The 17,224-nt window shown below is 39.7% G+C and overlaps 1 protein-coding gene across 1 annotated transcript in view; it reads right to left on the bottom strand.

Annotated features, from left to right (window-relative positions):
* Positions 1 to 7,907: 7,907 nt before the first annotated feature.
* Positions 7,908 to 17,224, bottom strand: part of WDR88 (WD repeat domain 88) — a 60,277-nt gene continuing 50,960 nt past the window's right edge. Inside the window, exons 10-11 of the mRNA XM_043980212.1 lie at positions 12,436 to 12,528; positions 7,908 to 8,075 (exon numbers count right to left, since the gene is read on the bottom strand). Coding sequence (XP_043836147.1) covers positions 7,908 to 8,075; positions 12,436 to 12,528 — 261 coding nt within the window. The remainder of the gene's footprint in view (positions 8,076 to 12,435; positions 12,529 to 17,224) is intronic.

Genomic DNA, 17,224 nt, shown 5'->3' with positions numbered 1-17,224 from the left:
TTCTCCCCTCTCTTCTGAACTTTACTATTACTATCAAGAGCACCCTATTCTCCCAGTATCCAGGCTTGCATCCTTTGTGTCATTCTCAACTCCTTACCCTCACTAACCCCATAAATTCAATCTATCTTTTTTTTTGAGGCAATTGGGGTTAAGTGACTTGCCCAGGGTCACACAGCTAGTAAGTGTTAAGTGTCTGGGACTGGATTTGAACTCAGGTCCTCCTGAATCCAGGGTTGGTGTTCTATCTACTGCTCCACCTAGCTGCCCATAAATTCAATCTATCATCAAATCTTGTTGTTTCTGTCTTCACGACATCTCTTCTATACCTTATCTCCACATATACACAACCATAATTCTGGCTCCTATCACCTTCTGCCTTCTAACTGGTCTCTCTGCCACATTTCTCTCCACTCCAATCCATTCTCCACTCATCTGCCAAAGTGATTTTTCTAAAGCATAGGTCTGACCCTATCCCTCCCCTGTTCAGTGGACTCTAGCATCACATCCAGATCAAATAAAAAGCCCTCTGTTTTAGCACTTAGCTCTTTATGAGGGGGTCTCTCCCTACCTTTTCGGTCTTTTTACACTTTATAATCCAGCTACATGGGTTACTTGCTGTTACTCACACACAAGACTCCATTTCCCTTTTCTGTAGCCTTTGCACTGGCTATCACCCCCTTGCCTGCAATAGCCTGGCCCCACACCCCAGCCTTCTGGCTTCCCTGCTTCCTTTAAGGCTCAGCTCAAAGTCAACCTTCTGAAGGAAACCTTCCTCAGGTCATCCAGCTGCTAATGCCTTCTCCTTTCAGCTTACCCTCACCTGCTCTGAATAGAACCTCTGCACACCTAATTATTTACACATTATCTCTCTCATTAGAAAATGTAGTCCTTGGGGCAGCTAGATGGTGCAGTGGATAGAGCACTGGCCCTCGAGTCAGGAGTACCTGAGTTCAAAACCGGCCTCAGACACTTAACATTTACTGGCTGTGTGACCCTGGGCAAGTCACTTAACCCCAATTGCCTCACCCCCCAAAAAAAAATGTAGTCCTTGAAAGAAGAGGCTGGGTTTGTTTGTTTGTTTTTTAGGTAATGGGGGTTAAGTGACTTGCCCACGGTCACACAGCTAGTAAGTGTCAAGTGTCTGAGGCCGGATCTGAACTCAGGTACTCCTGAATCCAGGGCCGGTGCTTTAACCACTGCGCCATCTAGCTGCCCGAGGCTGGGTTTTTTAACCTTTCTTTGCAACCCCATGCCTTAGCACAGTGCCTCAGGGCCCACCATCCAAGGACACATAGTAAGGGCACATAAATGTTTGTTGGCTGACTTGTATCCCAAGAAAACCATACTATTCTCCATCTCCATTCATGTCTTGCCCTCTCCTGTCTCCCTGCTTATGCTTGTAATGTCTGTACCCCCATGACTGAAATAGAGTCCCTGTCACTACCACTAGCCCATGTCCATCAGGATGTCTTGTCCTTCCTTCAAGATCCAATTTAGATGCCACTTCTAAGTTCCTTGAGAACAGATCTTGGCTCCTATTAATTTTTGTATCCCAAGCACTGAGCACTGGGACCATTGGTTGAATTTTACTGAATTTCCCTGCATTGTACTTTTTGTCCAGCTGCTCCAAATTGCAGCCTCTTCTCAAATAGGTTCTACCTTAGCTATGGTCCTGGAGGCAGATGATGGACACTTCAATACCAGAATGCATACACAGCATGAGAAGATATAGCACAGGAGAAGCACACACAGCATGGCAGAGGAGATAGCTAAAATGTTTATCTTGAAGGAAACAATCATAGGTCTTGTCCCTCCGGTAAACAATGTAGAGTAGAGGGGGGAAAGCATTGGATTGTGAACCAGAGAACCAATTCAAATCCCATTTGTGTCACTTATTAGCTGTGTGATCTCTGGTTTTCAGCTTCCTCATCTGTAAAATGGGGAGGGGTGTGGGGGGGACTGAACTAGGTGTCCCCTAAAATCCCTCGTAGCTCTGAATCTATGATCCAGTGAATATAGGAATCTCATCCTTTTTACTTTCCAATGGATAAGAACACAGTGGTCCAACACTAGGTTTCCTACTAAGATTTATACTGATGAAATTTGCTCCTGAAAGTAAATTGCCTAACACACCAATTCTTAGAATAAATGTTTTGTCTCTGTCTGGGGTCCCTTCCAATTCTATGATTTTGAGATTATCTTCCAAGAAAGAATGCAGGCCCAATCTTTCCTCTGGCATCTAAAAACATGACTGAAAAGCCAAGGGGCACTGAGGCTCTACTACCTCATTCATTTCCTCTGCTCTATTTTCTAGATTGGCTTACTGCATCCAGTGACATCAGTTCTATCACTCAATACTAATGTAATAAGGCAAAAGGCAGGTTCTGTCTAACTGATCTTTCTGATTTTAAAGCCTCATTCAGAAGAAATTACATTTAGGCTCATTTATGTGTGAACTGATATTACTTACAAATCAGGACCTCGGATAGCAATGGGCTCCTGTCCTCTCATTACAGACCCCAAAAGAGATGCTCAGTTCTAAGGACAGGAAGGGAACCTCCAGCCCAGTATCAATTAAAATAATGTTCTTTACCTTGTGTCCATAATTCAAACAGTTGCTGAGTCAGATAACATCATTGGTCAAAACTACTGAAGGTCAATGGTGAACATTACACATTACATTCACATCTGCTGAGGAAGATGGCACCAACATCACATGGTTCATTCTTTCCTTCAACTTCTTAGGTCCAAGTAATTAAAAATTCCTATAGGGGGCAGCTAGGTGGCACAGTGGATAGAGCACCGGCCCTCCAGTCAGGAGTGCCTGAGTACAAATCTGGCCTCAGACACTTAATGCTTACTAGCTGTGTGACCCTGGGCAAGTCACTTAACCCCAATTGCCTCACCAAAAAAAAAAAGAAAAGAAAAATTCCTATAGAATTGTTTTATTTTCATTATAAATGACAAAGGAGCTACCACCTTTGGATTTCTAACATGTCAGTGCCTGAGGGAAATGGGAATGGCACTCAAGAAAATCAAGGCTCAGGTCTCTCCCCTCTCCAATCCATCCTCCACACGGCTTCTAGAATAAGATCCCTAAAGTACAGATTGGACCATGCCACTCAGTCAAGCATTTATTAGACACTATATGTTAAACACTATTATAAATGCTGGGGCAGTGCTGTCCCAGAGAGGAGAGAAAAAATCCGGAAGGAGAATATGGTCAACAGTGGGAAAGACTAAAGAATGGTCAAGAAAAATGAAGATTGAGGTCATTAGACTTGGCAATTGAGAGACCATCAGCAACTTTGAAGAGAGCAGTTGTATTTGAATTGATGAAGTAGGAAACTTGATTGAGAAAGGTTTAGAAGAGAGCAAGGGAGAGGAAGTGGAGGTACCCAGTGTAGATGACTCGTTCAGGCAGTTTACCTGAGGAAGGAAAGAGGTAGGTAGAGGATAATAGCTAGTACCTAATGAGGATTGTTCAAGGACAGGGGAAAATTGGGCATGTTTGTAAGTAGTAGGTGGGAAAAGACCGAAGATTAGAGAGAGGGGGTAATAGTGGGGGCCATCTATTGAAGAAGACAGGAGGAGATAAGATTAAGGGGGTACATGTTGAGGAGCTGGCCTTTGTTTTTTGTTTTTTGGCGGGGCAATGAAAGTTAAGTGACTTGCCCAGGGTCACAAAGCTAGTGTCATGCAAGTGTCTGAGGCCGAATTTGAACTCAGGTCCTCCTGAATCCAGGGCCAGTGCTTTATCCACTGCACCACCTAGCTGCCCCCAGAGGAGCTGACCTTTGTAAGGAGAAGAGGCACCTATTCAGAAACTAGAGCAGAGTAGGAGATGAGTGGGCATGTGCACAGGGGGAATATGAAATGAGGAGAGAATGGGGGAAGAGAGAGGTCTCTGTGAAAGGCCATTTACCTGCTCAAAAAGTTTCCAGTCCATCCCTCTAGGACAAAATACAAACTTCTCTTCTTGGCGTTTGCAAGCCTTCACAGTCTGGCTCAAGCCCACCCTTCCAGGCTTACAATATATTCTTCCTTCTCACCCCCAATTCCACACACTATACATTCTAACCAAGTTACTTCTTGTTCTCATCTTATTTCTTGACCTTTGTACAAGCTGGTCCTCATACCTGTACTGGTCTCTCCCTTCACCTCCACATCTTATAATTCCCAGCTCACTTCAAAGCTCCAATGCCACTGCCTATAAGAAGGCCTTTCTGAAACTCCTCCTGATGCTAGTATCTCCTACACTGAATTTATTTTATATTTACTTTGAAATCAGGAAGACCTGAGTTCAAATCCCACCTCATACACTTACTAGCTGTATGACCCTGGGCAAGTCACTAAACCTCTGTTTGCCTTGGTTTTCCCATCTGTAAAATGGGGCTAATAATAGCACCTACTTCCCAGCATTGTTGTAAGGATTAAATGTTATACTATTTATAAAGTGTTTAGCACAGTGCCTGACATAAAATGCTAGCTATTATTGATTTGTTATTATATATTTTCTATTTATTCATATATGTAAATGATATTTATCCCTATAGAAAGTAAAGTTCTGGAAAACATAGATTGTTTTGTTTTTGACTTTTTATCCCTATCCCCTTGTGTGGTGTTGGGTTCATGATAGATCATCGATAAATGACTATTGAATGGGAAAGAAACCAAGAAAAATTGGCTGAACTAAATACATACAAAATAAGTATGCTAAAGGCAATACAATTTTAAAGGCATTCCAGGGCCAATTTCAAGATATTTCAAAAGAATGGGTAGGAAATCACAGGTAATATCAATATAAAGAAAAAAATTACCCAGGAGATCTCAGAAAACTACCCAACCCATCTGCCTGCTTTCTTATTTCTATAAAATCTTTATGAGAAAAGGATACAATGCACTATTAAGAGATGAAAAGGCAACAGGTAGGCTTGCATAACTATGGCAGACCGCATCTCCACTCATGTTGAGAATACAAGATGAAATTGTAGGATTTTTTTTACCAAAAAAGCATTTCAACAAATGCAGCCTTAAGAAGAAATGTGCCTTTCATGTATCTGTTAAGATCTCAAGATTCCTTGACAGATGTATAACCACAGAGATTACTTTGTTTGACAATCCTTCTACTATAAATATTAAGCAAAGCAAAAAACAAGAAGAAATGTACTTGCCAAAGGTGATCATTACTGTCATGGAAATTCAAACAAGAAAGGATTACCCTATCAGTGATGAAGAGCTCCAGGTGCTCCTATTGTGATGACGTTTTGTTTATTATGTCAAGCTCAGGAAAGTCCCAGGCTTTTCTCAGTGAGACACATGACCACTGCCCTAGTAATCCACACAGGGAAAAACAAGTGGATGAATAATGTCTGCTGAACAAAGCACGGCAGGTACTTGAATGGCCATTCCAGTGAGGTAGTGCACAGGACTATATTAAATCTTGGATAGACATTGTGGGTAGATAAATTAACTGGACTCAGATTTTAAAAAGAATAGGAAGCTTCTGAGAAATTGTTCAACGCTTTCAGTAACTCCAAGCTGTTCCCTGCCAATAGCACATTTTTAATACTAATAATCTCCTAAAGCTGCTAACTGGGTGTGAATCAAGGAATATCACAATCTCTACAAATTATTGGACAATTAAAAGATATATAATTGGGGGCAGCTAGGTGGCACAGTGGATAAAGCACCGGCCCTGGATTCAGGAGGACCTGAGTTCAAATCCAAGCTCAGACACTTGACACTAGCTGTGTGACCTTGAGCAAGTCACTTAACCCTCATTGCCTGCCCCCCCCCAAAAAAAGTGAGTTTAAAAAAGATACATCATCGATACAAGTAGGCTCAAGCCTATTATGAATAATGATTTTAAAGCAAGCAATAACTGAAACACTTAGTTGTTCATACCCTTTGCCTTAGAAGTTTCATGGCTAGGACTATACCCGAAGGAAGTTGCTGACAGAAAGGTCTAAATGTAAATACATACATATGAATATGTGTATGCATATATATATATAGAGAGAGAGAGAGAGAGTAACATAATGTGAAATAAAAAACAGAACAAAATATTTAAATTAATTTTAAAATATTTATTAAATATCAATCTGCAAGGCACAGATATATATATACATATATATATATATATACACATATATATATATATACACACACACATTTATATATGACTACAAAACTATAAATGAAATTAAAAGTAAGAAAGAAAAATTGAGTCAAATACAATGTTTGGGGTTTTTTTGGTGAGGCCATTAGGGTTAAGTGACTTGCCCAGGGTCACACAGCTAATAAGTGTTAAGTGTCTGAGGTTGGATTTGAATTCAGCTACTCCTGAATTCAGGGCCAGTGCTCTATCCACTGCGCCACCTAGCTGCCCCAAAATACAGTTTTTTAAAAAGTAAAGCGTGTGCCTTTCAGGTATGGAGTTCAAAATTGTCTGAAGTATTTTATTCCTTTTCAAACTAATTTTAAGTTCTACTGTGAAACCATGCACTAATATACATATATAATGTGTGTATAGAATATCGCTATATATTTCTAAATATGTATATTAATTGATGTGTGTACACATGCATAATGCATACACATACCTATTCTGAAAACTATGGAAATTCTAGTATACAAAACAATGAAATACATTGTGTTACAGAAACATAGTAAAACCTCTTATAACAATATTCACTCAAGAGTAAAGTTCTATATGGTGAATCATCTCTCTTGATCCCCATCTAAGGAAACTTCTTTACAAATATGCCCCAACCACCTCATTATAAGATGCCTTAATTATAAATCAATTTCTGGATCCCAAGGGCAGCATTATAATGAGGCTAAGTGTCTATGAACATTTAGAAGTTTAAGCCATTTGACTCTCCTAACCAAAATAGTCAATATAATCATAGAGATACTCATAAAGGCAGTAACATGATTCTACAAACTCCTTAGCTATGAGGGAATTAGGTGAATTGAGTGAACCACACTCACTATCTTGCAACTCAATTCTAGAGTTAGCTCAGTTCCCTTTCTAATTCACTTAGGAGACTAGTTCAATTTCTATCTTGTGAGAAAAATTTTATTCAGTTATAGGGAATTGTGAGAAAACTTTGTTGCATTGTTTGAACCTAGCCCTGTGTGTCTGAGCAGCTGGACCACCTCTACCTGTTGTTCAGAGATCCTTACCTAAGGACCTAGATTGTGCTGCCTAGCAATTCAGTCAGATCTGAAGATTGATGCAAGATATTTTCTCATAATTATACATCTCAAGCAACCCATATGTCTCATATGAAAACTGGCCCCACACTGGTCAATCAATTATTGTTTTCATGTTCCTTTGACTACAGACCATGGACTAAGACACCTCTTCCCCCTCCCAATTTAGGAAAGCCCCTAATCTTTCCTCCAATTAGAAATCAGATTACCTAATGTTGTATCCTTGTTGGGCTTTTTTTTCCAGTTAATTGTTCTTAATTTGATTAATTGTTTTTAATGCATAAAATCTGTCTACCCCTGTATTCAGGCTCTGTTGCCAAAGCCGAGGAAGCCTGGTCCCAATTTGTTGTGCAATTGGCACCACATTGCTTAATAAATCAATATGCTTGGAAGCTCAAACCTTTGTTTCCTCAGTTATTTATTTCATCTTTCACCAGCAACAGCTGAAGTGTACCGGAGCAAAGCGTAGTAACATTAGCAGAGTTCGTATTCAGTTTTTCCCTCAAAGAAATCTAGTTATTATATCTGTTCACTTAAATATACTATTTATTCCAGAATAGAATCACCACTGTTCTGTTCTGTCATCCCCCCAAGACTGGCCCATCCTGCTCACTCATGCAGGACTCATGTGGAAGGCCCAAGTCTACAAACCACATGCATACCCCAGGATGGTATAGACAGAGGCTTCACATCTTCAATTTCTTCAGGATATCTTTCTCATCATCACCAAATTCAGGTGGCGCTGGCAAGGCATATCTTGAAGGAGAAGTCAATCGACAGAATACACATTTGGGTACCAGTTCAAATTCCTCATCAATTTGTAGAAGGGAGAAAGGCTTTTCACATTTTTCACACTGATATAAAATATTTGAATAATAGAGAGGACATGTCAATCAGAGGTTAACAAACAAGTATATCTCTTAACTGCTAAATTTGAATGTATTCCTACAACCTAATCACTTTTGGAGACCAGGTCTCAGGGGTGTGCTGGAACCAGTTTGGACAGGCTGAAAAATCTGATTGTTAAATTTGCAGTATAAGGATTTGCACCTCAGAAACCAGCAAAGAGTACAAATCATGGCTTGATTTATTGTTTTCTTGATTGTCTAAGATTAAGGAAGAGATGGAGAGAATATCAATAATCCAGATTAAACTTAAAAGTGTGTCATGCATACATTTTTCCCAGAGAACCAATTGTTAAACATTTACCAGCACACCACTGCCAGGTTTACACAGTGCAATGACTTTCTATTCCCAAATTATCTATTTGAGTTCTTGGCACTGCCCAAACAAACCAGAAAATTTCTAGGACTTAGCCTTTATTTGGCACTGTGTGCTGTGACCTGAGACTACATGATGGAAGACAAACCTCCCCTAGTCCAGAACAGTCTGATATTTGTCTATGGGGCAATTCTGCACCCTTCCAAATTGCTATTGCACCTGGAAACTACCTAATGAACTAGCAGCAAAGAAACATGCTTGTCTTACTCTGGGGAAGGACTCTAGGCGGTATTATATAGTGGAAAGACATCTTGTGTGGAAACTAGGAAGTGTAAATTATAATCCTGATGCTGCCTTGAGTTTGTAATGGGATTGGGAACAATTACACCAACCTACTTTATATGTAGTTCAAGATGTGTACTTTCCCCAATACAGCTCTGTGGCATAGGTAGCATAGCAGTATTATCTCCATTTTACAGACAAGAACACTGAGGTCCAGAGAGTGGAAGTGATTTTCTGCCCAAAGTATTAGAGTCAGAATTTGAACACAAGTCTTTCTGTTCCAATGCTTGACTCTTTTTACCCTGTCATATCCTCCCTAGACCTCAGTTTCTTCATCTGTAAAAGGAGGGGGAGGTGAACTAAATGATCTAGATTTCTCTCCTTGCTTCAAAATTCTGTCATTTTCATCTTATTCTGAACTCAATTTTAAATAAGTTTGGGAAAGTTTTGTTTTGTGGGGCAATGAGGGTTAAGTGACTTGCTCAGGGTCACACAGCTAGTAAGTGTCAAGTGTCTGAGGCTGGATTTGAGCTCAGGTCCTCCTGAATCCAGGGTCAGTGCTTTATCTACTGTGCCACCTAGCTGCCCCCTGGGAAAGTTCTTATAGCAAATACAAGTTTTAGAGCACCTCTTTTGTGACGTGGACCCCTCTGACTATCAGTCTGGTGAAGCACAGGGATGGAGCCCTTCTCAGGATAATGTTAACTGCATAAACTATAATACACAGGATGACAATTATATTGAAACAGTTATCTTTGAAAGACGTGGGAATTCTGATCAACACAATGACCAACCACAATCCCAGAGGACTCATAAGAAACATGCTGCCCACCTCCTGATAGAGAAGTGATAGACTGGAATATACATTAGGGGACATGGCCAGTGCTGGAATTTGTTTTGTTTGACTAGACGTGTGTAATAGGGGTCTTGTTTTTTGTGCTTTCTGAGCGGAAGGGATGAGGAGGGGGTAGTGAGAAGGAGAGAAGACAGGTCTTCATCTGAAAATAAAATTTAATTTGAAATACTTGTCAAATTTTTTTTAAGGTCACAGACCTCAGGTTAAGAACTCTAGAGTTACACAGACTGTCCTCACAATTAATGAGTTAAATTGCGTACACTAAATTTAAGTTGTGAGTGGGTAATATGATTTCTTTTTACCTTGTAAAACTTTGCCTCCTTTCTCTTACCTTTCTTACCCTACTCCAATCCCCACTGAAAAATCAGGGGGAAAAAACCCCACACATACTTGTACTTTCTGTTCTACTAATTTGTATAGGCTTTATATAGAAATAAGGATTTTGTCTAGCTTTAATCATTATAAACCAAGTCATACAAACATTGTTTAAACCAAAGCTTCTTAAACTGTGGGTTGTGACCCCACATGGGGTCATGTAACTGTGGCAGTCGTGAAAATTTTGGCAACAGTAAAAGGTTATGTCTACCTATTTTATATACCTATATGCCTGGAGTTGTGAAAAATTTCTCAGGTGAAAAGGGGTTGTGAGTGGGAAAAGTTTAAGAAGCCCTGGTTTACAGAAGAACATTGTACACAGTATCATCAACATTGAGTGTTGACCTACTGTGATAGACTATATTCTTCTCACCAATGCAATGGTACAGAAGAGTTCCAGGGAACTCATGATAGAAGAGGATCTCCAAATCCAAGAAAAAAAAAAAAAGAACTGTGGAGTATAGATGCTGATTGAACCATACTATTTCTTTTGTTTTGGGTGCTGTTTTTTTTTTCTATTTTGAGGTTTTGCATTACTGCTCTGATTTTTTCTCTTATAACAGGATTAATGCAGAAATAGGATTAATGTTATTATGTGTATATATATATATGTGTGTGTATAGATATATATCTATATCTATATAGATATATATCTATATCTATATAGATATATAGATATAACCTATATCAGATTACCTGCTGTCTGGGGGGGGAGGGAGGGGAGGGAGGGAGAAAAATCTGAAATTGTAAAGCTTGAGAACTATCTTTACATGTAACGGAAAAAATAAAATACCTTATATGTAAAAAAAGAAAGAAAAAGAAAAAAGAAAAGAAAAGGGGGGAAAATTGTACAAAAAAATATTTATAGCAACTCTTTGTGGAGGCTAAGAATTGAGAATCAAGGGAATGTCCATCAATTGAGGAATGACAGAAGAAGCTGTGCTATATGATTGTGGTGGAATGGTCTTGTGCTATAGGAAATGACAAAAAGGATGATCTCAGAAAAACCTGGAAAGACTAATGAACATTGATGTATAGTGAAGTGAGCAGAGCTGGGAGGACATTGTGCATAGTGACAGCAGTATTGTTCAATGAGCAAATGTGAATGACTTAACAACTCTCAGCAGTGCAATGATCCAAGACAATCCCAAGGAACTAATGAGGAAGCTTACTATTCACCCCCATAGAAAGAACTGATAAAAAAAACACTTGTGGATTGTACATATATAACCTGATTTCGATCTTGTAGAGAGGGGAGGAAAGGAAGGGAGGGAGGGAGAAAGATTTGGAACTCTAAATCTTATGAAAATTAATGTTGAAAACTACCCTTACATGTAACTGGAAAAAATAAAATAAATGTATATACATATATATATATATATTTTTTTTAAAGAAGCCCTGGTTTAAACAACTTAGTCCTGAATGCTCTAGCTATCATTTTTAGCACTTCACCAAAACCCTATTCTATCCCTAAGGAAGGGAGTAAAGAAATACCTAATTATTTTCAAGGAAAACAGAGATTTGGAAACTCAAAGGCAGCTGTTCAGCATGTTATAAAGTCTGCTCTTGGCTCCTGACCAGGAGGACCTACTTTGCTGGCTCTGGGACAGCACAGGGTGCCATCAGTCTTGGTGTATCAGAAGCACTAACCAGCTGATACCAGGAATCACAAGATGGAAATCTGCCTTTCTCCTTCCACCCACACCTAAAGAGGTGTTCCAGAAAAGCAAGTAGGTTTTGTAGGAAGAACAGAAACGCATCTGTCAGATGGTTTGTTAGCTTTAATAGGTCTGGGGAGGAAAGAGGCTACAATGGAAAAGCTTTACTGACAGTGGCAAAGATACCTTTAACAGGATGTTGAAGGATCTCTGACCTCAGTTTTCATATGACACTGGAGACATGAGTGTGGGTGTAGGGTGCCTGGTTAATTCCTTGGATAAACACACACATACACACACACACTTATCCATATAGTTGGAGAATAAGACTATTTATAAAGAAAATGAATTCATAGCCTCATAGATCCAGAGCTGAAAGGGACTTCAGAGACTATCTAATTCAAATTAAGGCACAGGTAGGTTAAGTCACACATTAGTAATCATCAGAGTCAGGATTTAAACCCAGGTTCTCTGACTCCAGAACCACTGCTCTTTTTTTTTTTTTTTTTGGTGAGGCAATTGGGGTTAAGTGACTTGCCTAGGGTCACACAGCTAGTAAGTGTTAAGTGTCTGGGGTCACATTTGAACTCAGGTCCTCCTGAATCCAGGGCCAGTGCTCCATCCACTGCGCCATCTAGCTGCCCCTCCACTGCTCTTTTTAAAGATAAGAGAAAGAAATAAGTCACCTGGTAATAAAAGAGTTTTTTTTTTTTAAATCAATAGAGATCTAGGTTGTCTTGTAAATTCTAGCTTCTCAACTAAGATGATTTCTATAAAACCAGAAAATGGGAGACATTAAGCTTCATTTCCTTTAATACTAACCTGCATTATTTGTAAACCATGGACTTTTCTGTATTCTATCAACATAGGAATTTGATCAGCCTTTTCAATGTTCCACAGTCTTATGGTAGTGTCCTGAAATTCCCCCCCAAAAATATTCATCATACAACAGAGACCATCCTGTTTAAAAAACAACAACAGCACACAAACCCTGTTTCATAGATGAAGAAACTAAAGCACAAAAGGGGAAGTGATTTGTCCTAGGTCACATAGATAATTCCTGGCAAAACTAGAGTTAGGACCCATTTCTTCTAACCCCTGGGTCTGTTCACCTAACTACTTATCCCACTATACCATAAGCATTTTCAAATAATTTAAGTATGGTCAAAAAATAAGGTAGGACTGCTTTTCTAGTGTACCCTTCTATGAAAACATCAGGAAATGCTCTGGGTATTATTCATTTTGTCAAAAGGAATCATTCCATGTAGAGCTGAGCCCTTTGGACATCAAAGGTCATGAGCAGGATGTTGAGGACACCTCCAGTGGTACCATATGTAGGGGCTGCAAGTGGAAGGGCTCAAGGGCATCAAGGAGAGGCTTCAGTTGCCCACCTCTTTGCCACTGCCAGAAATGACTTCCAGAATAATTACTGTTAATTTGGGACACTCTGCTGCTGGGGTTTTGGCTGGCCAAGAATCAGAATGACATTACCTGGATGGAACCCCAGCGAGGCTAGTAGCAGAGTTATTTTTTTGTGGACTACACCCAACCTAAGGAATCCCGGCTTCTGATGCATAGCTATGCCCATAACCACACTAAAAGGTCTAATTTCACTGGCCACCCAAGTTCTGATTCAGATTTACAGCATTCCCAACTATATACTAGATATTTAGCATGTTGCTAGTGGTGTTTGCTGTTCTCTGCAGGAATGCAACAAAGTTTTTCCACAAAATTTTGGAAATGAAAACAGCCAACAACAGGCCAAAAAAAAGCAAATAAAGAAAAAAGAAGTAGCATTATTAGGAAATGATTTCCTAACTAAAGGTCTACTACAGACCAAAAAATAATGCTATTGGCTCAAACGTCATTTACTGAGTTGTGTCTATAGAACTATTTTAAGGCTTTCAGTTTTAAGTGTAAAACATTAAAAAAAAATCCTCAAGCCCATCTAGATTAGACTAAATTTTAGCAGGAAAACCCCCCCAGAACTTAATACATTATTCTTCATAAGTTATTCCCAGGCTACTTCTAATGACCTAATTATATCAATATTAACTCAAGCTCTCCCATCATCACCTGGGAAGGAGTTACTAATTGCTTACTGGGAAGGATGAGATAATCAACTGTATTTTGGCTAGCAAAGAAAGTCCCTTTCCCCTTGCTCCAAATCCCTGAGTTTCAGTGTTGCCATCTACCAAGATGAAAACTAAAAACTCTGGTCCTCTGTTATAATTGTCTACTCCCTCACTACCATCCATCCTAGCCCTACCCATCCCACATCTTTTGTTCTGCTCCCTACTTCCACAGTGCCCTATAGAAAATCTCCACTATGTTGTTAATAAACTTCCCTTCATATTAAATCTCTATCTCTTACACTCCTACCTTCTTGCAATCTCAGGACTTTGCCCCTCACAGGAAGGCATAGTATCCCTGACCACCCTCCCTAGTTCTGGATGCACTTTCTGTCATATCCATCAACACATTATGTCAGGATGAGTGGACATTCTTCTTGCTCACTTCCTCTTCATTGCCATTTACATATCCTTCCTTTGCCACCATCTCTGAGTAATCTCTCCACCTGTAAGGTTCATTCCATTCATGTTATTCTATCTAAATCTCATTTGCTGCTTTTTATTAGTGCTTAGGTCATTCTCTCTCCTTTCCCAAGGAAGTCAGCACTGGGCTCACAATCTTCCTTACCATCCCATCCCCTGCCTTTACACTTGGGGACTTCAATATGCCCAAAATATTCACTCTCCATGATCCAGAAATCTGAAATTCCTTCCTATGACTATAACCTCATATTCATTCATCTTTCCCTCTGCTTCACTCCTCCTAAACCTGTTCTTCATGCCTAGTAGTACAAGCAGTCTCACCCTACTCCATCTCTGCCATCTCAGCCTACCACCTCTGCTTTACACTCACTTTCCTCCATTTAAGGAGCATATCCAAGTCAGTTCTTTCTTAATTTGCCTCCAGGCTACACTCCTCCAGACTTCTTCATCATGCCCCTGGCTGGGTACCTTCCCTCCTCCCCATCTATCTTTTCAGTTTCCTTTTGTGTACTGCCTTCTCCCATTATAATGTAAACTCCTTGAAGGCAGGGACTGTCTTTTGTCTTTCTATGTATCCCTAACACTTAGTACAGTGTCTAGCACACAGTTGGCATTTAATAAATGTTTATTGAATGACTGACTTCTTCCCTTCAAAATCTTGGCCCTATATTTAATTCAATTTTACACTATGTTCTACCCTCAAATCCCTTATTCCCCTCCCTTTTGATGTTTATATTTTGCCAAACTCCAATCCTGGTTACCCCTATAATCTGTTTTAACTCCTACTTGGGTCCTGGGAAAAGTCACAAAATTGCATATTTATGCTATCTATCTAATTTGAATTGGGCCTTCACTGATACATAACAATTCTTTTATTCTTCCCTAATAGACTCACACTATCCACAGCAACTATTCAAAACCTTTCTCCTCAAACTATCTATGCAATTCCCTCCCACCTCTACCTCAGGAAAGGACCTCACCCATTTTATTGAAAAAAAAATTGAAGCCATTCAGTTTAAATTCCCTTTTCTTCCCAGTTCTAGATCTTCAAATCCCTTTACATCATTCCCCTTCTTCCTCTCATTTTCTCTAGTCTCCTTGCCAAGTTCAAGTCCTCTATTCATACTCTTGATCCCATCCCTCTGTCATCTCTTGTAATCTGCCCCACTGGTCATTCTGTCTATCTCTCTCTGTCACTCCATCTCTCTAAAGCCTTTAATCTCTCCTTATCTACTATTTTCTTCCTTGATGCCTACAAACATTGCCTTCTCTCTCTCATCCTTAAAAAAAATATATTTATTTGACCCTGTCACCCCTTCGATCATCCTCTATTTCACCCAAACTCCTAGGGAAGTCATCCACACTTATGAACAACATTTCCTTATTCCCTTGCAAGCTGGTTGATGATGCCCATCCTCACTTGATTAGAACCTTCGCCCTCCAGGGCAGCTAGGTGGTGCAGTAGATAAAGCACCAGCCCTGGATTCAGGAGGACCTGAGTTCAAATTTGACCTCAGACACTTGACACTAGCTGTGTGACCCTGGGCAAGTCACTTAACCCTCACTGCCCCACAAAAAAAAAGAAAGGAAGAAAGAAAGCAAGGAAAGAAAAGAACCTTCACCCTCCAAAGTTACCAATAATCTCTTAACTACTGCTAGATCGATCAAACAGGCCTTTATTAAATGCCTATTATGTTCTAGGAACTATGAAAAGCCCTAAAGATTTTTTTATCTTCCTTGAGCTCTCTGCAGTTTTTTACTTTATTGAACATCCACTCCTCTTAAACATTCTTTCCTTCCTTGGATTCCATGACACCACTGTTTCTTGGTACTCTTCTTAACTGTTTGAATTCTCCTTCTCTTTCTTATTTGTGGGATCATCATTCATGCTCATCCCCTTAAGTGTGGGTATAACCCAGTTGTTCTATATTGAGACTGCTCCTTTCTCAGGAACCTCAGGAGCTTCCATAGGTTCAGTTATCATATCTCTGCAGATGACTTCCAAATCCACATAACCAGCTTTCATCTGTCTCCTTAGCTCCATTCTTACATTACCAACTACCTGTCAGATAGCCTTACCTATATTTTCTATAGACATTGCAAAATTAACATGTTCAAACTGGGACTTTACTCCAAAATCCATCCTTCTTCTTAACTTCCCAATTTCTTTTAAGGATACCACCTTCCTAGTCAGCCAGGTTTGCAACCTAAGAGTTATCCTAAACTCTTCCTTACTCTCCACAAGCAACATTCTAGGTCTTACGGATTCTACCTTCACAGCATTTCTTATCTCTCCCCTTTTCTCCATTCATAAGACTACCACTCTACTTAAGGTTTTCATCACTTCTCACCTCAACTACAACTGCAGTAGTCTCCTTATTGGTTTCGTGTCTTCCAATCTTTCTCCTCTCACATCCATCTTCCACACAACTGCCAAATTGAAATTTCTAAAGCACAATTACCATGTCATTCCCTGTTCCAGGGTCACACAACTAGTAAGTGTCAAGTGTCTGAGGCTGGATTTGAACTCAGGTCCTCCTGAATCCAGGGCCAGTACTTTATCCACTGCACCACCTAGCTGCCCCCTTCTATTTAGTATTTAAAGCCCTTTAGCATTTAAACTGGGTCCACCCTAACTTTGCAGACTCAATTCCCATTGCTCTCTCTCATGCCTGATACATTACAGACAACCTTGCTTCCTTCCTAATTTCTATACATGGCATTCCATCTCCTGTATCTGTGTCTTTGCACAGGATGGATTTTTCCCATACCTAGAATGTCCCCTTTCCTTACCTCAGAACTTTGCACCTTAATTGTTACAAGGGAAAAGGACTGTTTCATTGCTTTTGTCTTTGTATCCCCAGCACCAACCTAGTACAGTGCTTTGCACATAGTAGATATTTAATGAATACTTGCTAAGTTTAACTGAATTGAGTCCCTCCTTTTGCTACCTGTCCAAAGCAAGACATGTTTATACAGACCTAAATTAATATCTTAGAATTTTCCCCACTGCAAAGATTCTTGGAAAGATTCAGTAATTTTCTAGAGAATTCAGT

This window comes from Dromiciops gliroides, chromosome 2, assembly GCF_019393635.1.
Source record: "Dromiciops gliroides isolate mDroGli1 chromosome 2, mDroGli1.pri, whole genome shotgun sequence".
Taxonomy (NCBI): domain Eukaryota; kingdom Metazoa; phylum Chordata; class Mammalia; order Microbiotheria; family Microbiotheriidae; genus Dromiciops; species Dromiciops gliroides.
Note: the sequence above shows the minus strand (reverse complement) of the source record. Positions and strands in the feature narration are given on the sequence as shown.